Source organism: Lytechinus variegatus, chromosome 8, assembly GCF_018143015.1.
Source record: "Lytechinus variegatus isolate NC3 chromosome 8, Lvar_3.0, whole genome shotgun sequence".
Taxonomy (NCBI): domain Eukaryota; kingdom Metazoa; phylum Echinodermata; class Echinoidea; order Temnopleuroida; family Toxopneustidae; genus Lytechinus; species Lytechinus variegatus.
Window position 1 is genome coordinate 26,456,160 of NC_054747.1, and position 27,023 is coordinate 26,483,182.

The 27,023-nt window shown below is 39.0% G+C and overlaps 1 protein-coding gene across 1 annotated transcript; it reads left to right on the plus strand.

Annotated features, from left to right (window-relative positions):
• The first annotated feature begins 727 nt into the window (after positions 1-727).
• On the plus strand, positions 728-26,958 carry LOC121419586 (synaptogenesis protein syg-2-like). The gene is made up of 3 exons (XM_041614042.1): positions 728-1,040; positions 23,514-23,855; positions 25,006-26,958. Exons 1-3 carry the CDS (start codon positions 728-730, stop codon positions 25,311-25,313), a joined length of 963 nt encoding a protein of 320 aa, XP_041469976.1. The 3' UTR covers positions 25,314-26,958.
• The last annotated feature ends 65 nt before the right edge of the window (positions 26,959-27,023 follow it).

The following is a 27,023-nucleotide window of genomic DNA, read 5'->3' on the forward strand; positions in this document are numbered from 1 at the left end:
CAAAATCCTTCTTACGAGACATTCATCACCGTGGATTATCTTAGTGTATGTCTATGCGGACAATTTATTGAAACAGTCAACCCACCATACCCATCTTACGACCGTCATTTCAGAAATGTACATGGACCTGTCTCCTATTTGCTAGCTATAAGACGTTTATTTATATACGAATTAATGTTTGTCGTTACTCATTCCTGTTGATTGGTATGTTTGTTAATGAAACAAATCAGATTAGCCATACCTTACGTAACAAGACACACTACTATTCTGAAATAGAAATAAACTTCACTCTGTATGATAACATTATTACTGTCTCTGGAAAACAAAGTTTCGTATAAATAAAAAATAAAACATAAAAAATGCAATTGATATTCTTCAAAAGTACATAGTTTTTATAAAGTCCAGTCAAGAGAAAATTCCAGTGGCTTTACCTCTGTCCATGCCATGGACAGCGCCAGTGCAATCTAGTACATCTAATAGTTCTTCACAATCTACTTGAGATAGCAATTAGGATCTATGCGTTGAACTGTTTGATCTCCCTTATCTCAAAGCAAAGTGTTAAGTTATCAATTTTTGTTTGTACGATACTGTATAAGAACGTCATAAAGAAAAAAAAAGTCAATTGTATTAATCATCGAATCATATGAATAGCAAAGTGAGGAAACTTGTTAGACACAAGTTTTAGATATATCCTTTTTTTTCTTTAGTGTCACCATCAAGGGCCGTTATGACTGATACGCAATCGGGCTGGCAATACTTAGACAACACCAGTATAAGTGTAACTGCTGGAGAGCCGTTTGGTATCACATGTGAAGCATCTCGGGCAAGGCCTCCTGTGGTACTGCAATGGGTGACACCTAAGGGTGTCTCCGCTGTTCATCACGATCAGTCGGATGTCATCCATTATGGATCTTACATCTCCTGGAGAACTTTGATAATCACAGCGTCCAGGAACGATCACGGACAAATTCTTAACTGCATTACATCACACCCAGAACTACAGAAAAATATTAGACGCTCAGTTAGTCTGAATGTTCATGGTATGAAACATTCATGAAATCATATACATGTATTGATGTCACAGTGAGCCTAAAAAAATATTAGATTTTTAGTCCTTGCTAAGTTTCTTAATATTCCATTTATGGAAAATAACCTAATAATTGAACAAATAATGCTGCAATATCACGTGCATTTCAGATCCATTTTCTAGTCCCCGAGTCCATTTAAATGTAATAATACGAACTGTCTGTTTCTAAACATCATTTTGCAGTAATCATGGTGATATGATATTGTACACAATATCTATTTCTCATTTATTTAAACATCATTCAATTCCAAAACCGCTTTTCACAAAAGGGCATGTTCGTCTAGCATTCAATACTTCCTTCTTTATATATCCCTCTTTATGTTACTCTTATTTTATATCTTGCCATATTTACAGTTTTGCCGGCCAGTGTGCTGCTCTTTCCGACTGGAGGTAACCAGTCACTCTCAACAGTCCTATACGTTCAAGAAGATTCACTGACTTCAATCACCTGTAAAAGCATCGGGTCATTCCCAGCAACCGAACTATCATTTTGGCTTATAGTTGATGCCTTTGAGAGGACTCCGATCCTTGCAAATGTCTCGAGTAATAGGAGTATTTTAGACGACACTTTGTTTGACACTGAAAGTACCATTACCATAAGACCAGATGCCACGAAACATGGAATGCACATTGTATGTTCCTCGTATATGGAGGACGCCTTCTTTGTTAAATTACTGACAGCAAGACTAGTTGTTTACGGTGAGCTGTTATCCCTCAATGATTTTATTCTAACATTAATATTTTTACGGTAGAATTGTTAAAGAGTAAGATCATTCGATAGAAATTCATGTAGTATAATTTGCAAACCTGAGATGTATATTGCAATGTAGTTTCTCCCCTGTAGTTCTTTATGACACGAACTCTCTATTTCTGTTATTGACGATTTAACGTTTATTTTGTTTTATTCCCCCATAAACTGTCCGGATATGTTCAAGACCATGCTTATTTCTTCAGCTGAAGTTTAACTATGACCAATGGCTTTATGTTTCTATGAAGGGCTACCGGTCGATGTCACAATATCTATCCCAGGTGACATGTTTGAAGGTGCAGAGACCAACATAACCTGTAGAGCTCTTAATGGATATCCTGCTCCTCTCATCCATTGGTACATCGGATCAAGAAACCTGACAGATAATTCATCGCTGGAGACTTCATTGAATGCAGCTGATCGATATGATGCTGAAAGCACTCTGACTCTGATACCGATGATGTTTGACCAAGAGGGGCGATGGCATTAATGAAACAATAATTTTTGGTGGATTATTCAGATATTGCAATAATAAGAAAACGGGTAAATGAAATTATAATCGTCAACGAAATGTAGATGGATAAAAGCAGTTCAAATCAACAATGCCCCATCGCTATGTTTAAACACGCTTTATCATGTCCACACGCATATTTTGTTCAAAGAAGGTCGGGAGTAAGGGAGCAAAGCGACCAAGCTTGTCATGGAGACATTTTTTGGCATTTCGCGCACACTTTTCGTAAATGTTGTGAAAATTGGAGTCAGTAAAAATGTGTCACTTTCGAAAATTTCGTGAGGGGGGGGGAGGTCGCTACGTGCGGCTATGCACTTAATAAATATGAAAATGGCAAAATCTTGAAAACACCAAAAAAGAAACCCAACCCCCCAAAAATCGCCTTTGTTATACAGGCTACCTTACTCTTATAATGAAGGGTGAAAGTTTTTCTAAAAATTCAAGATGCATATTTTCATCTTTTTGTTTATTTTTATTTCGTAGTCTCTACATTTTGACCTAATGACTGACAAACCCATTCAATTTCAGATTATTTATTCAACCAATAATTCTAAACCTCAATTAACGTCTATGACGTCATGTTAATCATTTCAAAGAAAACATACACTTTCTAAATCTTACAAATACCATAAATAGTGTGCCAACGCCGGAAAACCCCTGAACAACAAATAACAATCTTTTTTATTTGTTAAGAAGCTATGAAAACTACGTATTTACCATCTTTGCAGAGGCTTGAAAAAACAAAATCCAACATGGTCAATAAGTCACGGAATAAGAGATAATTTATATTCATTGGCGATTCGTGATTTATTAAAAAAAATCATGAATTAATTTATTTTGCTCTTAATTTATCATTACTATTGATTTTATGCTAAATGATTTATACCTGATTTATTGTCTATATATGCTTGTTACATGTATGTTATATTATATTGTTATGTAGAAGAAAAATCAAATCAAACATAAATGTGAATAATCATACGTGCATAACAGGTTTGGCAACTCATTCGATTTAGATGTGTGGTGAAAAATTTGGACATATATAATCATATTTGGTTTAGTAAAATAAAATAGTAAAATTAAAGAGGAGCCAATGTCTCAAAATTAGCTATATGCCGAAGCAGACTTTAAGGGACGAGGAAAAATTTGCATATGACAGGACGAAATATGCTTTTGGACACCCGATAAAAAGATAGACCTTTTGGCGGGGAAGTAGAAAGTGTCAGTACATTCATTATATTCATATATCTATATAAGTCATAATGACCTCTTAAATATATGTATATATATATATATATATATACGATGAAATAACGAAGAATGTCCCCCGTCACGGAAAGAAAATAATAATCAAACTAAATGAAGTATAGTCAAGGAATGCTCAAATATTGCAATATTTGAGCATCCTTTGGAACAACCTGCCACTAATAATTAGACAGTCTACATCATTAGCAATCTTCAAAAAGTCATTGAAAACTCATCTCTTTAACACTTTGTAGTTTTAAAATAGTACATCTTATTCATTGTAAGCGCTTTGGGCCTAATGGGAAAAGCGCAGTACAAATAATAAGTAATAATAATAATAATTCTCTATTTAGTTTGATTATATATATATATATTTATATAAATTAATGAGGCAAAGTGGTAATGCATTGCACTTAGTTTATTAGTTTAACTGAGTTTATTTTGAAGTCCAAATTTTCGACGTTAAACACACGTCTTCTTCAGGGATACAACAAATTTCGCAGTGACAAGAACTGAAATAATAACATTCATGATTGTGGTAGTCATAGGACCGCGCACAAAACAGCATAATTATCATAATAATAAGAAAAATAATAAGAAAAAAATATCGCGTGAGGACATCATTGTCACAATCACATATTATGACGCCACCACAATCATGAAACTGCAAGAATAGAATGGATAAAGGCTTATATATCAAGAAAATAAATTACGATTAAGGGAGGTGACAATCACCTCCTAAATCACTCTATATTGAAATCAACTGTTAATATGTATGGAGGAGAGTAGAGCAATAATAATAACAATAAACCTATGAGAAATTTTTGAAATTATTAAAAAAATGTATTTGTCCAGCAGAGACAGATCCTTGTTTAGGCCATACTGAAAATTTCGGCTTTGAATAATGGCTCGAAGTTAAGCGAGTTTCCTTCCGCTGAAAATAAACCCTTCATGTGTCCACCCCCTTTACCCCCCCCCCCCTCGATGCTTATTAGGCATTTATATGTCTGATTTGCCTTTTATGTGCTATGTGTTTGTTCTTGATTTTTATTATGCAAGTTCCTTTCTCGTTTTGCCTTCGGAATTTCTTTACTATCCTTACATCCGCCATACCGTGGTGACCATTGTACCTTATAATCAGTTTTACGATTATCTATACTTTGCGCTTGCCATTATCTTTTTCTGGTGTATAAGCATTTTATTTATAGTATCGCCAGAGATGAGTAATAAATGAACCTGACCCCCCCCCCCCCAAAAAAAAAAATGCACAAGCTTCATAATCGCAAGATATCTAAAAACATTTTCATTTTTTATCTTTTACCTTCAGTTCAAAGGGAAAATGTTATGTACATGATTGGTTTAGTCAATTGTCCACTGACGTTGATATGAAATTAGCAATGCGCCCTTCCCCCCAAAAAAAATAAATAAATGAAAATAAAAATAAATAAAAAAATCACGACCAAGAAAAATAAAACAGTAAAAAATGAAAATAAGTGAAAGGGGCAAGTGAAATATTATTCTGGTTTCATTTCAGTTTATATTTGTCACAAGATGGATGTCGCGTACCGGAGGAAGTTGTTGTAGTTTCTCAATTTGTTGTGATACTGTTTATCTTTTATCTTGTAATCGATTTTTATTAGATTTCGCGTACCGATTGAGGGCGCATTTTATTATGACTGATCATGGGAAGCGTGTCACTTGCCCATAGTTGTTGCTTAATTTCTTCAATTTGGTAATACGAGCCCAATGACGTGAGTAGTATTTGTTTATCTTGAAGTCTATTAGTTATGTTATCAGATAAGCCGAGTGTCATGCTGAAATATGGTTCTTAAGTAATGAAATTAACGTGTCAAAATTATGTAGGCCGCGTGAAGTAGTTCAAATGAAAACGCCGCATACGTGTATATGCATGCATTCCGTAAAGGAAAGCATACAGTCGTGCGTGGCGTAGTTGTGTTTCGAAGGCAAGCAACTTGAATTTGGCGCCTTTGGGCACGTGCTGAACGCATTGTTAATTGATATGTTAACATATGGAAGCAGTAATCATAGACGCCTTTTAAAGACGTATTTAATTTACTATCAATAACTGGGATATACCCATTTGATTTGCTAGTTCATTACAATGAACCTGCGTGCCGAATATAGAGTACACAACTTTTCCTGCGCGCGCGCTGCATCTCCCTATCAACGCACTATCCCAAGATCATCGCGCAATTTGGCGTCCATTTCCTCTTTTACTTTCGCCTGCGGTCGAGTTCAGTCGCAAAGCTAAGTACACTCCAAAAATTGCATTTCTGTTTGCTTTTTGGATACCTTTATTGTGCATTCTTCCCTTATTTCAATCTTATTTATTTAATTTAAGATTGTTATAAGATTATCCCGTCGCGCGGAGCTTCCGTGATATTTATTTTCACGTTTTTTGTTCGTGAGTTTGTTTTTTAAGATACGTTTCTCAACAGGCGGGTTGTCTTCACTTCTCCGCCCCATAGCTCCGCGCCTTCCTGCGTGTCGCGGGCGTTGACTTCGCTCCTTTTTAATTCCTTTAATTCTTTTTATTCACTGACTTCTTCGTTTATACGACTCTCGTCGTGAATTTATTTGAATTATTTCTCCACAGATAGGTTCTGTAGGACGTCAGGAGCGTCGTATTTCAGTCTCGTTTCAGGTTCTTTGTTTCTTGTTTCGAGTTAGTTGATTGTTCTTTTGTTTCAATCAATCCTTTGTTCTTGTGTTTATTAATTGAATTAATTAGTTTATTAATTAATTATGTGATTCTTTTAATTCTTGACTTGCTCCTTTGCCTCGTCTTGAATTGAATTAATTTTATTTTCCTCTCCACAGCTTAGGCTATGCTGGACAGGTAGGGGCGTCGCCCTTTATTTTTCTCAAACTTGTCTTCAACTTCTTGTTGTTCTTGTTTTGAGTTGATTGATTGTTCTCTTGTGTTTCAATCAATCCTTTATTCTTAATTGATTAATTGATCTATTGTTATTCAACCTTCGATTAATTGTTAATTAATCGTCCTTCTTGTTCTCAAACTTGCCTTCAACTTGTTGTTGTTCTTGTTTTGAGTTGATTGATTGTTCTCTTGTGTTTCAATCAATCTTATTCTTAATTGATCAATTGTTATTCAACCTTCGATTAATTGTTAATTAATCGCCCTTGTTCTCAAACTTGTCTTCAACTTGTTGTTGTTCTTGTTTTGAGTTGATTGATTGTTCTCTTGTGTTTCAATCAATCTTTTATTCTCAATTGATTAATTGATCTATTGTTTTTCAACCTTCGATTAATTGTTAATTAATCGCCCTTCTTTCTCTCAAACTTGTTTTCAACTTGTTGTTGTTCTTGTTTTGAGTTGGTTGATTGTTCTCTTAGGTTCCAATCAATCTTTTATTCTTAATTGATTAATTGATCAATTGTTGATTAACCTTTTGGTTAATTGTTTAATTATTAATTAATTTTAATAATTATTTTATAAAAAAAAACAGATCAGCTTAGGGCGTCCTTGTGTCGCCTATTACTTGTTTCTTTTCGACCCTTGTCAAAAAAAAAAAAAATCCTTATGTTTTTTTTTCTTAGCTGATCCTGCTCTTCGTCTTGGACTTAGACATTTTCTGTTTTTAATTAATTAACGTCATGTCGAGCCCTGCCCGCTCGTGTTATTAATTAAAAAAAAAAAAAATCTTAACTTGTTCTCTTAACTAAGTTTAAGAAGGTGATCCTGTTTTTTTTTTTACCTGACTTATTAATTTGATTAATAATTTCTGGTATGGATTTTTTTTGACACCTTTCTTGTCCACCCACCCCTCCACCCCCCTCTCTGTTTTCGCCCCTACTTGTTCTTTTCAGCTAAGAACTTACCAGATAGATGAGCTCTTCGACTCATCTTTTGATGACTCCAACCTGCCGCTGGGAGAGAACCAGACATGGTATTGTCCCTGTGATCAGCGGCGGTGAGTATGAGGGCAAGAGAGCGAGACCCTTTGCGTGGGGCTCTTTAGGGTGGAACCGTGGTTTGCGTCCACGTGCCCTGGAAAAGGAAGGGTGGAACCGTGGAGTTGCGTCCACGTGCCCAACAGGGTGGAACCGTGGAACTGCGTCCACGTGCCCGAGCGTTTCAGTGTGGAACCGTGGCGCAGCGGCCACGTGCCTGAAAGGTGATAGCCAAGGCTCCCTCGACGGGACCTGAACCTACTTGGGGAGTGTTGTACTAGTATAGAAAACCTCACTCCTCCAGGGCTGCTTGACCCACCGGCTATCGGGTCCGACAAGTCCAGGTTAAGAGCGTGGGACTCTTTTCCTGGCACAGACTAGGCTCGATGCTTTGTCAGCCTCCGTCAGGGAGCATTAGCAAAGGGCTACCAGCCCCTAGTCGCTAGAGACACGTGAGCTTGACCCCGTCAATATCACGATTAACTGATCAGGGTGGAACCGTGGAATTGCGTCCACGTGCCCTTTAAGGTGGAACCATGAAATTGCGTTCATGTGCCTGAACGGCTTGATCAGATTGGGTGACTTTCTCATGCGAGATATCACGTCCCCCTCCCTGTCTCTTGTGCCCTCTTCTGCCCCCCGGCGGGGGCCGCTCAGAAGAGGAAGAAGAAATTCTTGGTCTCTAATCCCGCTTTGCGGACAGACCTATCTTTCTGATTCTTGTGCCGATGGCCAGGCGTCGTAACTTCATGTTACAACAGAACGCCCTCGAGTATCACGGATCTTTATCTTCATACTCCCTGTCAGCTAAAACCGCCGTGTCGAGCACCGGGCAGGTCAAGCAGACAGTCGCCATCTCGCACCTCGGAGAGTCACCGGCAATATCATGATTCGCCGGCTCACGCACCTGCAAGGGAAATCCCCGCTAATACGCAGGTGTTATCGACATACGGGCGTCGCCCGCCATTATGTCACCAGACTCCCGATAATTGTACCCTCTTCTGCCCCCCGGCGGGGCCGCACAGAAGAGGAGAAAGAAGAAGAAATTCTAGGTTGCGGGCAGACCTTTCTTTCTGATTCTTGTGCCGATGGCCAGGCGTCGTAACTTCATATGTAACAACAGAACGCCCTCGAGCATCACGAATTTTTATCCTCATGCTCCCTGTCAGCTAAAACCGCCGTGTCGAGCACCGGGCAGGTTAAGCAGACATTCGCCATCTTGCACCTCGGAGAGTCACCGGCAATATCATGATTCGCCGGCTCACGCACCTGCAAGGGAAATCCCCGCTAACATACAGGTGTTATCGACATACGGGCGTTGTCCTCCATTATGTCACCAGACTCCCGATATTTGTGGGTCAGGCGTCGCACATACTCCCATGAGCAGTGCGGGTAATTCACCCACGCTTCATATCAGCTTCAGCCGCCTTGCTAAGCACTGTGCGGCTCAAGCAATCACCTGTCCTCTCACACCGGGCATTTATTGAAACGCTGTTCACCTACACGGTAACCCCCGTTTCTATGCAGGTGCTTCCGACATACGGCTTTCAAGCATCAGTATGTCGGCAAGCTCTCGGTGACCGACGGCTGGACGTTGCATCCGTTCAGGCTGCATCTATGCGTCCCCGAGCATTACGGGTTCTTACCCTCGTGTTCTCCGTCATTATAAGACCGCCGCGGTCTTATTGCCGGTGTCGGGTATTGAGCGGATTGAGACTTCTCTCGCCAACCCGCACTCCGGGGAACCATCGGCGAGTTACTATACCTGCATGGGTATTCCCCCTTATTATGCAGGTACTCCCGAATTCGCCCTCTACGTCAAGCTCACGTACGGCGACGACTCCTTGAGCGGTAACTCTCTCCATTCTACCCCCTAAGCGGGCCCGTAGATTGGAGGTAAGAATCTCTTACATACCGCATGCCGCACTTCTCTCGTGAGAATTTTTGGCTGCTTTGAGAGGGCAACCTATCACGTCCGCGGACCGTCCGCCCAGGCGACGGGACCGTCGTTTTCTGGCCTGAACCTTTCTATTCGAAAGGGTGCCCTGTCTTACTTAGCTCCTACCCTTGCAAGGCCAGAGTCAGGGCTAGTACAGACACCCGTCCTCCAGCGATCGCCGCTGAAGAGAGGGCGACTCCGATATGTGCACCATCACCGCTCAGCGGTATGTCTCACTATCTCATAGCTCTCCGAGCTTATGAGTATGTATATCGGATCTGAATGTCACGGCAATTAAAAGTTCTCCTGTGCTTAATAATCGCTATGCCTTCACCACCCGGTGCATTATGGTTATGTTAACCATATTTGTCTCGTATTCGGGCGGCTCGTACGAGCCCTGCCCGAGCTGCCATCACCGGTCGTCCCCCCGGACACCGCCGGCAGCACCCCCACCGAATACCTGGAGGGAATCAGCTTTTCATATGCTAGATATCCCTCCTGTTGACATTCACAGCTGTTCCCCGAGTCTTTCCCGGTTGGGTAAACATCATCTCGGAGGAAAGTAACCGCCGTACATCTCATGAGATTGTTGGCTATGTACGTGCGTTCAAGCGTGTTTAAAGCCCCAGGATTCTCTGTCGGCATTCTGTGCCTACTTTCTGGGCACACCCACCGTACCGGGTCGGCGAGTTCACACCAAACTGTACACCGCCAGACCATCGGTCGAGCTCTAACAGTCTATCTTATAGACTGCCCTCTATGTGGGTCAAACTTGCGGGCGTCTCCGCCGTTCCCTCCTTGTGTGGAGTGGTCTACGGTGGATGTCTTTACCGTGCCCGTTTATCGAATCGTCTTCTTACTTAGAAACTTTTTCACTCGGCACACTCGAGTCGCCTCGCATGCTGCTTTCATCCTCCTTCCATGCAATGCATGTGGCCATGGTCACCGCGCGACCGAGGATGATGTAACCGTGGGTGATGTATGCTTATGCCTTCCTAACCACGATCACTACGACCCGCCTTCACTCGGGCTGACTGTGGATGAGTCTCTCCATGTAAGTGATTTACTTCACTGGAGTTCTTCTTTTAGAAACTTAGATTCTCATCCCCCGCTGCTTAGGGCGTCATTTTTGCCGCCCCCCGCAGCTTTTTGGAACTCCTTATCTTACCGATATCGGACTGTTCCACGCTCCCGCAACCGGCGCCGGCAGTGCTTGCTCTTACGATCACCTGAGAAACCAGGCCTTGTGGCTGTTTTCATAAACAACTGGTTCTCACCGCAGACTGATGGAAATTTTTGTGATTACTTCCTCAAGTCTCCTTACTTCTTCGCTTGTTTCTTCAAGCGAGAACTTCGACACTCTTAGCCAGTTTCCGTCCCTAACTTGATAGGACAGGGCCGTTGATACCTCATTCGATTCCGTTGGGAATGTAACTGTTGAGGTATCATATCTGGCGATGTCTGTTCGTTTAGAGCATCTCTTGATTGTCGTTTACACGTAAGATCATGACAGAGATTTTTTTTCGCCAACTCCCTCTGGCGTACGCTTGCTGCTGCTAGGGATTCCCCCGCCCAGCGGACATCCATCGCAGCCTAGCCTTACGGGCTCTCTTGGCGATGGTGGCTTGGGCTTGAGCCAAGCCACCTCTTAGACCGCGGGCGCTGCACCCTCAGGCGGGTGCTTCAATCAGTACGTGAGAAAGGGAATCCTGAGTTCTCTCTCGATCACTCGGTCTATCACACTTGTTTTGTCGTGATGTGTACCGCGCTGTTTCTCTGACACGCCCGGTTGAGCTGTTTTGACCAGACTGCTCTGTTCTACATAGACAGCAGGTCTGCGGTATTTCTTTTCACAGGATGGCACTCAGTCGCTTTCTCGACTCTTGACTGCCTTACGAGTGGTTTTTTCTTAAACCCTACTCTCCGTCGTTCCTGGTCCCTTTCGGACCGCTAGAAACGTTCTGCCACAGCTCTCTATCAGAATTCTGCAGATGTTCTGCTCTCACGCATTTGAGACAGATATCAAATTCTGGTCGCTTTCTCCCACGCGAAGGCTTCTGAGATATCTCGCCTTCTCAGATTGATCGATTGATCACCTACTGAGCCTTAAAAGCTTCAGCTTTCCGATCACGATTCTTGTTGGAATTTTCAACAAATTCCGAATCTTACGATCTAGTCAGCTGGTGATGTTGTTCTCCTGACACTAGGCCGAGGGCCCATGATACTTAGTATCATTCTTCTTGGGCTCTTTCTTGGAATCGTCGTTCACGACTTCTTGAGGACCGCCTCTTGACGCTCCTCTTTCCTTCTCCCCTTGTTCTTAAGGACTTCTCCACATGAGGCCTTATTTGCCTCCCCTGTCCTTAAGGCAACGGCCTTCGTGTCTTCATCTCCCTATTTTTACGCACTTCTTAGTCTAGACATGCCTCCCTTCACGTTGAATCCGTGTTGGTCTAGCAAATCAAATGGGTATATCCCAGTTATTGATAGTAAATTATGAAAATACTTACCATGATTTTCTTATTTACGAGATAACTGGATATACCCATTTGAACCCTCCCTCCTACCCCTCGCCTTGTGTGACAACATGTCTTGCCCGCAGGCTCATGAGAGGAAATGGACGCCAAATTGCGCGATGATCTTGGGATAGTGCGTTGATAGGGAGATGCAGCGCGCGCGCAGGAAAAGTTGTGTACTCTATATTCGGCACGCAGGTTCATTGTAATGAACTAGCAAATCAAATGGGTATATCCAGTTATCTCGTAAATAAGAAAATCATGGTAAGTATTTTCATAGTTTACTAGGAGCAATTACCCGTGGCAGCACAGGGGGTAGGAGTCATTCTTCTTTATCAAGGTGTGTGTGTGGGGGGGGGGGGCAGAGACATGTATGTACACTAGACTGCCTATTTACACTGAAAGCCAAACAGTTTTTTGAGGAAATATATTTAAGTAACTGATTCATAGAATATTTCTCTTTCAATTAATATAGATATAAGGTTTAATCAAGTTTAGCATCTAGGTTTGAACTGGAGAAAGAAATTTAATAATCATGACACAGATCCATCTATTTTTTATAAAATTGAAAAATATATTAGAACACGATGCATTCAGCAAGCAGTCATACTACATTTGTGTTTTGTTAATCACCCAGAAATGAATAAAGTTTAACATTTGAATTGGCGAACATAATACTAAATATAGTTAATTTATTTGTAAATGAATTTAAGAGACATTTAAATTTTGTTTAATGTGTGTAGCAAGGAAAGAAAATACCAGTGTTACAAATGTGCAGAACTGAGAATATCTGATCAAATTTGCCCTTCAATAAAAGGGTTAATAGCAATTAACAAATAATAATAATTTTGGAGTTTTGGATCTTAGAACTGAGTTTATTGTCTGACTCAACCAAACAACTTCATCAGGTTGGAATTAGGATTTAATCCCTTACTGCGACATCAACCATTCAAAATAAATGTTACGTTTTACGTCAAAATTTCTAACCACCGAACTGTGTGCAAGAGAGCAATGACACAACTTGGCCGTGTGCTTCAGGTAACGGAATCTGTTACAATATAGGATTAAATTTAAACGATGTGTTAGTGAAACTGGGCAGGTTGCTAGGTCATTGGATTGACCTATTTATCAAGAAATATATCTTTCTCAAAGATTCATCATGAAGGTTTTATCTCCCGATTTCACTGATGTTGACATAGATTCTAGGCCAACATATAATATTCTCATTTCATTCTCACCTGATCGGCAAGCAGGTGACAGGGAACTTATTAGTGAGAATTGTTTGTATGTCCAAGAAATCGAGAGACAAAACCTTTGTGATGAAGTTTTGCAACATGTACCGTCGCAAGAAATACCAAAATACACATTGGTCATTTCACGCGCTTGCGATACTGCCGCTGCAGAGTATAGGTGCAAGTGACGCGTGTAGCGGTATCCTCAGCGGTGCCTAGTATTGGATATAACCACACGCGTGTGGTCGCATGCATGTGGCTGTATACACTCCAAATGTGAACTGCTCTGTAATATTCATTGACAATACGATTATTACAAATATTAAAGAAATCTAACGGGTGATTTCTGTAAACTATGTCTAAAAACATGATTGACATTGATCATTAAAATTCTAACCATATATTATCCAATATTGAAATCCAAACATGGACACCTATCTGATCCATTGAAGTTTAAACTGCTAATGATCATGATCAGCATGATCGGTGGCCGCGGAACGGTTTTGAAGGGGGGGGGACTCTGCATCCATACAAAGAATCATAATTATATGGTAATTTTTACGTTTTTGTTCACGGTTTGGGAAAAAGCGCGGGGCTGAATTCCCATCAGCCCGTCCCCCGTTTCCGCGGCCGCTGATGCTGATGTTATTTCTAGTGTGTGTGCTTTATTTCAGATTGTAATTTTGAAAAAAAAATAGTTTATCACCAGCACCAGCTGTCAACGTATAACTCGAACATTTTGAAATAGCAGTAATCTATACGATCGTGCTGCGAAGGGAAATGGCGACCTCTTAGACCATATCACTCAAGTCATAAATGTTAAACAGCACATCACGAAACCGAATCAGTTGAAAAGGAAACCAGTAGCACTCGTTTGACACAATACCAGCGATTTCCCCACAAAAGTGTATAGCATCTGGGAATATCATCAAGTTTGACTTTATAAGAGTATATTTGCCTTTCTTGGATTTCATGTCGTTCTGAGAGCAAGTCTTCGTACAGTCAGATTCGATATGACAAGCGCTTTTGAACATACTGTGGTTCTTGTTCTAACGCTCTTCAGTTGTGGTAGGTTTACGTTGGTATATCTGTATTTGACCCATTTTCCGTTAACGATTAAACGAGCACCGTAATTTATAAAAGGTTCTCTATGTGTACATTGTAAGTACCTTTACATGGCTATTACAACACATCTTCATGTGCTCACATTCCATATGCAAAGCGGCTTACTGACATTTTTTGGAGAACAATATCCTTAGATTCCTCTAGAGGATGACCAAAGGACAAAAATATTCCCAGCCATTATCAAATGGTGAGAATCTGGTGATATTTGCAACACCCCTCCTTCTGAATAGATACTCGTGGCCTCAATTAATTAATGATGCATTACAGTCATTAAATGAATAAATAGTGAAATAAATCGATAAGTGGATTAGAAATAAAAGAAGATGAAACGATTGAATGATCAGTGATATTAACAAATGAATAATTCATAATGATGCCCCTTAAACTCATTTAAAGCAAAATGTTTTGATTGCATAAGTTCAGGAGAAATGACGCCAAATGAAATATCTTAATTTCCAAAATATTATCTTTCAATCTCGCAGAAACAGAAGGGTTTGGTGTGTCGATCAACAGAGGGAAGTATCTTCCAGTGATTGGCGAGGATTTTACATTGGTCTGCTCGTACACACTACATGCCAGAAATAAGGAGATCACGTGGCAGAAGGATGGTGAATCACTGGCAACATGTGATTGTAAGGAAGATCGGTCCTGTGGGTTTACTGTTCTAGATCAGTGGAAATTCAGCTTGGTGGCAGACGACTCCAGTGCTAATCTTACGATAAAACAACTGATTGGTGATGATGGCGGGCATTACAGATGTGCTGTTCGCCAAACTGCCTTTCCCCACAATACAGCATCAAGGAGCATGCTCGTAAGACCATTACTACCAGGTGCAGTAATTGTTTAAGATATAATAATCAAAGATAACTCAACCCAATTTCAACAATGAAAGTTTAAACTAAAAATACATTACAATATTTCATCACGGCTATATTAAGAAAAAAAAAACATGCAGATTATTGAAGTACGTGAAACGCGATCAAGAAACAAACTAATAAACAAAGCTAAACTAATTCATCAGTACATAACCGTAACAATTATGACAAAAAACGTGAAAAAAATAAAAACATTTCGTTCACTATTTATTTTGTGTATATACATCGTCGATCTCACTAGTTTACTGGTAATCAATTACACTTGTTTAGGAGAGAAATACTTTTTATTTACAATAATAGGAATGTGTTTTATTCAATGTAACATACTCCAAGAATAGATAATGAATAATAAATTTGACGCAGAAATAAAATCGTAGATCGTAGCCCATGATGTGACCCCCCCAAAAAAATCAAAGTTCTTGTTTCTGAAACAGTCGTTGAAAAGACGTGTGTTCATGGGCATCCGGATTGTGATGCTCATCTTTCTAAGAAATCAATAAACACACACACCCCACAAACATTGAACCTTTTTAAATTGTGCATAATTGAGTATAGCTGTAATAATATACCCCTCATGAATTTTCTATCTTCTTTCACAGCTTCGCCTTTAATAATAATTGTTACCGATAGATCAAGCCGTCTCTGCTCCGATAACACCACTAGAACGATAATGGCCGGGGAGCCAAATGTGCTAACATGTACAGCATCCGAAGCAAGGCCTCCTGCAGTCCTTAACTGGATTGTACCAGATCATCTTACTTCCAACCATCAAGATCAGACTGATGTCGTTAAAGGCAACAGCTACACGTCTCGGAAGGTTGTTACCATCACGCCCTCTGCGAGTGATCAAGGAAAGCATATCAGCTGCTTTGCGTCACATCAAATACTCCAGACTGATCGTCAGTGTATTGTTAACCTAAATGTTCACGGTATGTTAACAAAATTGATGAAAATGAAAAAAATAAGTGATTTTCCTGACATCTTCCTCAGATTCGTAATTATATTATGATGTTTAGATAAGTCTTTATTTATTGTAAACCACGAAATGTTCTCCCATAAAATCTAACCCACATTACTTCTCCGTCACTACACAAGACATAAAATGGTATTTGTTTTAAGCCCAAACTCTTTCGAATTGACATACAGTATATCGAAAATTCTTCCTTCTTTTCTTCACCTTTCCTATAAAGTTCTTCCGTCTAACACGACAATCTTCCAATCTGGAAATGGAAAAGACTACCAGACATCACCATCAGTTATTTACGTTCAAGAAGGTTCTTCGGCTTCGATCAGCTGTCAAAGTATTGGATCACGACCGGCAGTTGAACTGACATGGAGAATTGACGACCCTGATATTCCTCCTGGAAGTATTAGTCGGTCGAAGACTCAAAATGCTGTAGACGACAGTCTGTTTGATACCTTTAGTACTTACAAGTTGCATCTGTATAAGAAGTATCAAGGGTTGATTCTCTGGTGCTTTGTATATCTGGGTGAAGATTTTGTCGAACGACAGCTTGTTACAATATCAACATATGGTAAGTGTATATTTCTTTTTGCATATCTGTATGTCTCTGTTGGCATTTTACAGACGTGTCAGGGGCAGTTACTAAAAAGTTGCTAAGCCGTATAACCAGGGAGATGTGTGTGGTATTCGTCGATATAACAATTGGATGTCTTTTGGTTGTGGTTGATCTTCTACAATGATTATGATCTTGTAGAATTGGCGTTCTGGAAAGCAATACATTGTAATTATTTAGGCCGACATGTTTATTTTTTTCTAAATGAAGCTTCATCAAGCAGATCACCCATGTCCGCTAATGATTTTGATGCTTGAATAGAACATGTCACTTTTTGCATTTCTCTTAACATGCTACAGCACCACCGGATGAGGTCGTTATGACTTTCCCTTCTGAATTAAAAGAAGGGATAAACATCACCGTGATCTGCAAGGCTGCTAATGGGTACCCAGCTCCTCACATTTACTGGTACATAGGATCAACAAATATGACAGGTCATTCATCCCTGAATATCAGTGAAAATGGGGCAGGTCGATATGATACTGAGAGTACTTTGACATTCGTACCAAAGAGGTTCGACTATGGGAAACATCTTCTGTGCCTGGCAGTTCTACCTACATTATCCGCAACTTGGTCTTTGAATGATAGCATGGTTTTAAACTTACCAGGTGCCTAGTTGTTCAATATCATATCAATGTCATTTGCGATGTTTTCCAATTATATTTTTGAAGTAAGGAACTACATAGAGTTTTGCAGAATGTTATGATATGTCTGTAACGTTTGTGTAAGTCTCTGTGTTTCTGGACCAGTTGAGATATCGTCTTTTTGATTAATTCGTAATTGACTTTTATTAATGAAATAAATATAATTGTCATGTTGTGTCTATAGACCTATTAGGATAAACTACTTTGCTACCTATCGATTATTCTTAAATTACTTAATTTCAAACTGCAGTTAGACCCCATTCACCTTCTTGGTTCATCGTCAATCAACACCAGACGACATCTACGTCTATCTTCTCTGCCTGGAAAGCTAGATGCACCAGAACTGGACATGCAGAAACAATGTCAGTAGGTCGAATCAGATTTTATTGTAATATTTCACAAAATAAATAACAGAATGTAAACACAATACAAAACATTGCATTTAATGATTATGATACAGAAGGCAGTGTGTTAAAATAATGAATGACTGTATATGCTTATAACAATAACTGAGCAGTGAAATTTAAATGAACTTTCATAAAAAGCAGAGCTTGTGAAAATATTATGAAATCAGCAATGAAGGAGACACACACATACAATAATTCAGACTACATTGTTTTGAGAGAGCCAAAGATAAGAAGGCAATAGCATGAATCAGATTCACCAAAAAAAAACATGATGGGAGCCATCTTACCTTGTATACCCTCTACTTCTAGTGGATTAAAGAACGGATCACACCACGATATATTGACGGTATTTGTATTTACAATATACCGTTCGTTCATAACTATGTGGAAGTATTTATGAAATATTATACCTGGCTATACATTTTACATTTTAAAGAGTGAAATTCATTATTTTGAAGCAAATTGAATCAAAAGGCAAGTGGAAACATAGTATAGACATGGCGGGATCTAAACAAATCATCAAAGAAACTTTACCCCAGTAACATATAAGTCATATAGGCGAGATAGTATATTTGATTATGATGATATTCATAACAAATGAAAGTAACCTTACTGAGCATCAGGAGCAGTGTAACCTGAAACCTGGCGATCAGTCATGGGAATCATTTTTTAACGTTTCACCATACACTAAGAACAGTGCAATCATTCAAAGAAATCAGGCCAGCGATCAGTCAATAAGCTTTCCGCTCAGAGGCAATGATGAACTAAACGATGAACATTTTTTGTCGCCATCACAGCCTTTACAAGCTAACCAGAAGAGATACAAAGACACGGATTGAGGTTATAATCACGCTCCGATCCCTCATACTTCACAATGATCCTTTCCTGAATGATATATATATATATATATATATATGAGTTTCTCCACGTGCACGTGACTACGTGCATACAACCAGTCAGCGCAGTGCAAGAAAAATGTCTCTTTCCCCGATTGTGACACGACAGAAAATTCCTCCAAATCCGACTTTAAAACGATATCACTTGTTGACAAGACGTCTATTTCACAAAATACTTTGTTACTCTGTATTGCGATGGTACTTGTTCTTGTCGAATCGGTTAGGCTGATGACATTGATATTGCACTGCTTGGAATGATTGACGAGGATCATCCCATTTCTGACAACATCAACGTTCTGCCAATTATTACCAGCAAAGCTGTCATCCTTTGGACAGGTAGACATACACTGACGTATTTAATCACATTTGGCCTTTCTGTCGTAGAGACTGATGCATTAAAAAACTGGTTAATTAAAAAAAAAAATTGCTATTGACAACGAATTTCAAATGAATTTTAACAATTTTAACAATTCCATTCGACAATGCTTCATCCAGGCGGCCACCCGGTTTCCACTATTCATAGACTACCACGTCAGCGATGTGGTATACATGCTCCGATCTTCATCGATGATTGATTAGTGATTCCTGTGATGATATTTGTAGCATACATGGCGTTACTGTCCTCCTCCCACACGAACACCTCATCATCACTGATAAATCCACGAATTCCCGGTTTCTCGACGACCGACGGAATATGGCTTGACTTGACAAGTTCCCATTTGCCGATGTACCCATCAATTCTACCATAGTATTCTACAAGTTCTTCCTCTGCAATCTTCACTCTCTTAATTTCACGATATATGCTGTTAAGGATGCTGCCAGCGTCTTGATACACATTCAAAATGTTTCATCAGAAAATGTTAGTACCTAGGGAGTTTGATTCAATTTATTATATTCACCAATCTTTTATCCCGTTTGGTAATTTGTATGACAGTATATTGAATATTCTTCAATGTATAAATTTCATGCATAATTCGGTTAGTAATCTCCTTGATCCTTTTAGAAATGATTTCGCTAATTGTCATCACATCTGAAAAGGTGAATTTCTTCTCGGTTTTCGATGATTCTCTCTCGCTTTGCTGTTTAAAACCTTCCATACGTCGACACGTTCTTTCCTATTTCCTCTTGTAGTAGAGATTACCGGCTCCTCTTCATAGATGATTAATTTGATCATCCTGCTTTCTTTGTTCCGTGCTCTCTTTAACTTTTCTTCGGAATCAACCTAAAAGTTATCGTTGACTGCCAGTAGATGCTTACTTATCGAGGCCTCGGCTGACGCGATCGTAGATTCAACGTTTTTTAAGACTGCGCTTCTGCTTCTGCTCTCTTGTGCTGCTTCTCACCCAAATTGTTCCTGCAGTCGGAGGTTGCATCCTGGATATTCTTTACCCTACATGTTTTCTTGTGATTTCCTGTAGCGCATAGACTGAACAAAATAATTTCTTGTTGTCTGCAGTAACTTCTGATTGGTTTATAATCTATATCGCATATCCAAATCTCAACTTGATGTTCCCGAGTTCTTTTCTCTTTTCTCTGCTGGTACTGGAAGCCATTACAATCAGGAAGTTGTATAAACTTCGGTTGTTAAATTCGGTAGGAATGAAACAAAAAATATTTTGTTTTAGATTAGACAGACTGACTGGTATGCAGTTGTGCTTATCTAATATACAGATAGATGTGATCTCCCCTGGTCCAATTTTAAGGGGTTCACAAAATGCAAGAAAGGAATCAAAATATAAAAAAAATCGGAAAAACCCGAATTAAAATGAATGAAATCCTTCTTAAAGTCTATCAGATCAATCTCATAAGAATGCATGTGTCAAAGATTTAAACAATGGTAGGTTTTATGGTTTGCGTCAGTTGAAGATAAACAAGGCATGTAATGCAAAGCCCACTAAGATGGCGGTGCGATGATATCATTGCCTAAGGTCATCCCGAAGAGTATGTGTAGTGACAGTTCTCTGGACGCCTTCCCAATCCATTGTATTCTCGGTTAAGCAACCTCGAGATCAAACCGGCTGTGAGAAAGAGCACACTCTGTCGTCCGAACAAATGCAGCTATATATTTGATAAATAAAATATAGTACTTTCATTTTCGACCGCTGACAACCTAAGACATTAAGTCGTACATGTACTTTTAAAATGTGCATAACGGCATAAGCTAGCGAAAGTGAATGAAAAAATCTCACCGTCATCATTATTACATCAATGTATTTGAGACACATCGGAAATGTCTTTAAAAAAAATTTGTCTCACCTACTGCAACTATCTTCAATTTTGATATTGAATGCTTCTTTGTTGCCAGGATTATTGGATTGGATACTATCACTCATATATCAAATGGCGTACCGTATTTTGTGCCTATTTGCTCTTCTTGTTTTTGGCAAAGGTATGTCGAATTTGATTAAATTTAAATAAAATTGAATCTATACATATTGGCTGTATTATTATTTTCAGTGTCTCGAAATGCGCTTCCTGGGCACGTATCAATCCAAAGACCATGGACTGTGTTACGCATTTAAGGTGCACGAAGGGTGTTATCCTTCGCAAAATGGTGCAACCTGTAGCAAAACTCGAACAAGTGCACGTTTGAACCCTTTTATCACGTTTGAGTCAAATATGAACGCGAATCTCGAAGGGTGCAATTTGCAGCTCTTGATACTAGTCTAAAATAGATGATGGTCTTGTAAAGTACTATGGATTAGCAATACGTCTATCATTACCAATCACTGACAATAATCCTTACCAATCCATTTACAGGCTCCCGCTCTACCATGTCTACAGCCATGATTTATTTTCAACCAAGGCAGACCCTACCCGTCAAAGGAGAAGATTTTACAATGGAGTGCATCTATTGGCCTCCTTCGTATCCTCGCACTGTCAAGTGGAAACACGAAGAAACGCGAATTGCGTCTGAATCGTGCACAACTGCGAGTGAATGTACACCTAATATTTCTAATCCTACAAAGTACAAGTTATTGGGAGATGACCGCAGCACATCCCTTACAATGATCAATTTGACCACTGGTGACAATGGGAGATACACATGTAATGTATTTTACCTACATGGAGAACGTTCAGCAACTGAAATACTGGAAGTACTAAATCGAGGTAAGAACAAAAGGGAGGTTTGACAGGATGGGTAACATTTCATTCCACCTAGCTAAGCTCTTTTTTAAAGCAGTCACGCTATTTTGCGACGCACAATATCATTTTAATCTTAGCATTTCTAAATCATGACCATGTTCTTACAGAAAGATGACAAACCCATCCCTACGAAGTAGTTCCATTAACCACAATGAGCATGATGATATCAAATTAAATATATACTATTGCGTATGCCTACTCATCCAGTATTGTGCCATCACTCTTACCCACTGAAAATACATCGTTATGATAGCGCAAACCCATTTTACCTAGAGCTCGTGACTATTCGCAGTTTAAAAAAAATATAATTTGAAGAAGGATTCCAGTGAAAAATAAGGGTAATGACGATTTTTTTTAGAACGTGTGAAGCCAAACTAGAATCACGAACGTTAATCACAATCACGAAGTCAAATTCTACTCCGGAGGGAAATACCAGTAGAATTTCACCCAAATTGCGGTGCGAGTCTTTCGTGTGAAAGTTCCGATGATTCTAAAGACGAATTCAAGATTAACGTGTGAAAAGGCCCATGATCAAACTGCAAAGATTCTATCGACGATGCTTTTTTTCACCAAACATGTGAAACGTTATTTGATTGTAGATATTTTTAGTTGTACATAACCCCCGTCACCTCCTCCTTTCTGTATCGTTTCATATAACGGGCTCTTTTCGACGTGTTATTTGTAAGAAGTTAATCAATATGAATACATTGACGGGGCATACATGTATGTGGCAAGGTCATACATAATATAAATAATATTATGACTGTTTTATTACTTTTTATTATTTATTTGTTTATTTAGCCTTTTGAAAAATTTGCATGAGTTCATACTCGCCAAAAAGAAAATAATTCAGGGATTAATTATTTAAACAAATGAAATGGTAAGGAACTATTTGGGATGAGGGTGTTTATTTGTAATGTACAGTGTTTTTCTCCAGTTCCACCCTCACGGGTTTTTATGTCTGACGCCCACTCGGTCCGGCAATACTTGAACAACGACAATATAAGTATAACTGCTGGAGAGTCGTTTAGAATCACCTGTGGAGCAAATAGGGCAAGGCCTCCTGCAGTACTGCAATGGCTAGTACCAGAGGACGTGACCGTTGTTCATCAGGATCAATCTGATGTCATTCATTACGGATCTTACATCTCCCGGAAAGCCTTGACGATCACACCCACGAGAGATGACCACGGAAAGATTCTCAGCTGCATCGCATCACACCGGAAATACAAAGGAGTCTTAGATCCTCATTTCTTCTGAATGTTCATGGTATGTGTCATTCAGGGAATCCTAGATTTTCAGTTCTTGCAAAACACTCAATTCATTCACCATAGCTTAAGCATTGGACAAAATATGCTAACACTTTACGTCGATTTAAGCTCCATTTCAATCTATTTACATGCATATCTACAAAAGGACGAACGAGCTGTTTCCAAGCATCATTCCGCAGTCCACACGATTTTTCTTTATCTATTTTTTTATATTGAGATCATCTCTTATTTATTTACACGCAGTATCATTAAGTTACAAAACCGCTTTCCACAAAGGGCCTGTCTGCATATCATACAATGCTTCATTCTTCTTTCTAGTACTTTCTCTTACGATTCTTCTCTTGTTTGCCATGCATACAGTTCTTCCTTCCAGTGTGCTGCTCTTTCTAACTGGAGGTAACCAGTCACTCTCAACAGTCCTACACGTTCAAGAAGATTCACCGACTTCAATCACTTGTAAAAGTATTGGGTCATTCCCAGCAACTGAACTATCATTATGGTTAGTTGGTGACTTTGGCAGGACTCCGATCCACGCAAATGTGTCAAGTAATAGGAGCGTTTTAGACGACACTTTGTTTGACACTGAAAGTACCATTACCATTAGACCAGATGCCACGAACAATGGAATGCACATTGTATGTTTCTCGAATATGGACGATGTTTTCTTTGTTAAAGTACTGACAGTTAGACTATTTGTTTACGGTGAGTTGTTTCCTTCAATATCTTTAAAACCTAGAGTCAATATTGTTAACTGATAAAAGATCATCAATGAAAATTCATCTCGAATAGCCTAACCAAACCTGAAAAGAACTAAAAGATAGCTAGGGGAAGGCGGGGTAAGTTGAGCATAGGGGCAAGTTGAGCCACCAGCCCCAGGCCAAAAATGAATGAGTCAGACATTGTGGTGGTGTCATGTATTGATGACCTATAGCATAACCCCTAACCCCACCATATTGTTTTCAACTTTGAAATAAAAAGTAGTTTTTTAGAGGGAAAAATATGAATTTCAGCCAAAAAAGTAAAAAAGAGTGTGAAATAGATAAGTGCTTTATAAACACACATGTCTTTAAATATAATAAAGACATGATAACAACATTATAAGTCCAGGTATGGATCTTCATTCTTGTCATAGTCTTTTATATGATGGATGCATAATAAATGTGTGGATACAAAATTATCGCACTAAGTTCGGACTGGGGTAAGTTGAGCCAAACAGCATGGGGCAAGTTGAGCCATGGTAATTCCTATGGTAATGTATCTTAAAAACAAACAAACCATAAAAATCGATTGAAATGCTGGCTAAAAGGAGCAAATTTACATGACTGCTCTTTTCCTTTTAAAGGATGTTAGCATTTATAGAAAATTAGCAAGTGAAAAGACTTTTAAAAAAATTGACATGCTGGTTCTCCCCTCATACATTTTGTACATAGTTTTTGTGGCTCAACTTACCCCAGAAGGTGGCTCAAACTTACCCCATATATGGGGCAAGTTGAGCCATTTGACATCGTTTTTTTCAAAGGTCACGATGACTTTCAGTGTGGGGATAGAAAGTTATATATAGGTGGAAAATATTTCAGAAGAATTAGATTTCAAGGCAAGGTACTTATTTCGACAAGATTATTAATCATATCAATTCTAACATGCAAAGAGCAAAAACTGTCACAACTTACCCGCCTTCCCTACTCATGTGTTTTTTTTTTCAATAAATAAAATCATTTTTGCTGTTAGTGATGGTTTAAAATTATTTCGTTTGATTCCCAATATACTGTCCGGGCTATGTATAATATAAAAGAAGCTTAATTCTACAGCTGAAGTTTGACTATGACCAATAGCTTTTTATGTTTGTCTGAAGGTCTACCAGACAATGTCGTAATGATTGTCCGTGGTGATATGCTCGAAGGCTCTGAGACCAACATAACATGTACAGCTCTTAATGGATACCCCGCTCCTCACATCCACTGGTATATCGGGTCAAGGAACGTCACAGGCAATTCATCTGTGAAGACATCCATTAATAGTGCTGATCGATATGATGCTGAAAGCACTCTGACCATCATTACAAATAGGTTTGACCACGGCAAACGTCTTCTCTGTCAGGCAACTCAACCTACTTCATCCACTTTGTGTTCCGTGAATAACACAAAGGTTTTGCAAATATAATTTCAACCTTAGATCAGGACGATGACTGTAATGAAAACCGAAAATCACCAGATTATTCAGTTATAAAAAAATGAACAATGAAGAAAAATATACATAAATATTGACAACGGAATTCAAATGAATTTCCGCAGTTCCACTCGACAATGCTCCATTTCGATAATTAAAGCAAGGTTTATCATGGCCGTACCCATATTTTTTTCCCGGGGGGGGGGGGGGTCAAAACGCATGAAATTTCTTAGGAATGTTTCTCAAAGTAATTATTTTATGTTCGCACAGAAAGTGATGATGCTGTTATAATCTTGAATATTGTTCCAACCATACACGTGACTTCATATTGTTAACTGAGTACCCCCAAGTACTCCAGTTAAAAATTGTGATGAGGATTAACACTTCCGTAAATAATTGATCCTCTATGCACTAGGCAGACGATTTAACTAGATATTTATTAATCCATGTCTAACATTTAATGACCAGTATATCAATGGTGACAATACAGTTGTTGCATCTTTATTTCAACAGTGGTCTATGCATATGGCATATGATGTATATACATGTATTTTTTCTCATGTTGTTGGATTGATTTAGCAAAAATATAAACAAAAGGGATAAAACCTGTTTCATAGTTTTGTTCTGTCTGATGTTGTGGATGGGCAGGGTTGACAAGAATGATTCAAGTAATTCCTGCTATGAATAGATTGCGTGGGAACGTGTTCATGGTAATAAAAAACCCCGCCAAGTACCATTTCAAAATACACATAGAAAAAAGTGAACACTCTTGTTAACAACCTCAACGATGATTTTGCTACATTTAACTAAAGGTTAGTGAAGAATAGATTGGCGGTGCATATAGACACACGCAATTTTGGTTGATTGGGGTATACCCGATGTTTTCTTAGGACCAAATGTAATCAAAAGAGTAACTTAAATGAAATAACGAGAAATCATGACTATACATTGACAGGTGCAATACACGTAAACGTGGATGTCAGAGAAGTGAAAGCTGCAGATTACCAACGCATGCATTAAATTGGTATCAGCCTCTAGATGGAGCTGCGATGACGCCAGTAAATAAGGTCTTTATTAAGTTAATGACATGTGATGTAATAAGTAATTTCAAAGTTGTGTGTATGTGTAGGGGGGTTATCTGCAGTTTATGTAATTCATTTAAATGAAATCCTAATAAAAACATGTTGAAAAAAAGTTATGGCATGGAGTGGCTAGGTTGTAAATTGATAATTTGTTGTGTATTATTTGAGTGCCGATTAACGGCAGTGGCATGCTAAGAGTTAGCGGTGTCGATTAGGATCAATAGGGTGAACTTTACACACAATAAATGTGTTCAGGAACACTTTCACTGAGTTACCTCTGATTGTGTTCGTTTGGGCACATGTGTCGTTACGGTTCTCTGGACGCCATCCCACTCCATTGTTTGATGTAAGTAGGTTATGCAAACTTCAACCTCAAATCGGATAAGAGAAAGAGCACACTCTCTCGCCAGATCATTGAAATGCCGCCATACACTTAATATATCTAATATACATAACATCGTACTTTCATTTTCAACCGTTGACAACTTAAGACATCATGTCGTTTTTTCGTAATGTGCTTTAACGGCATGGATGATTGAAAGTAATCGAACAAATTTCATTGTCATCACTATTGCTTCACAGTGTTCGGGACACATCGTGGATGTCTTCTAGAAACGAAATT

Bases quoted from the DNA above. Each gene is read 5' to 3' on its own strand.
- LOC121419586 (XM_041614042.1), top strand. From the start codon at position 728: ATGACTGATACGCAATCGGGCTGGCAATACTTAGACAACACCAGTATA. The intron at 1,041-23,513 runs GTATGAAACATT...CCATGCATACAG, and splicing joins AGTTAGTCTGAATGTTCATG to TTCTTCCTTCCAGTGTGCTG. The intron at 23,856-25,005 runs GTGAGTTGTTTC...GTTTGTCTGAAG, and splicing joins AGTTAGACTATTTGTTTACG to GTCTACCAGACAATGTCGTA.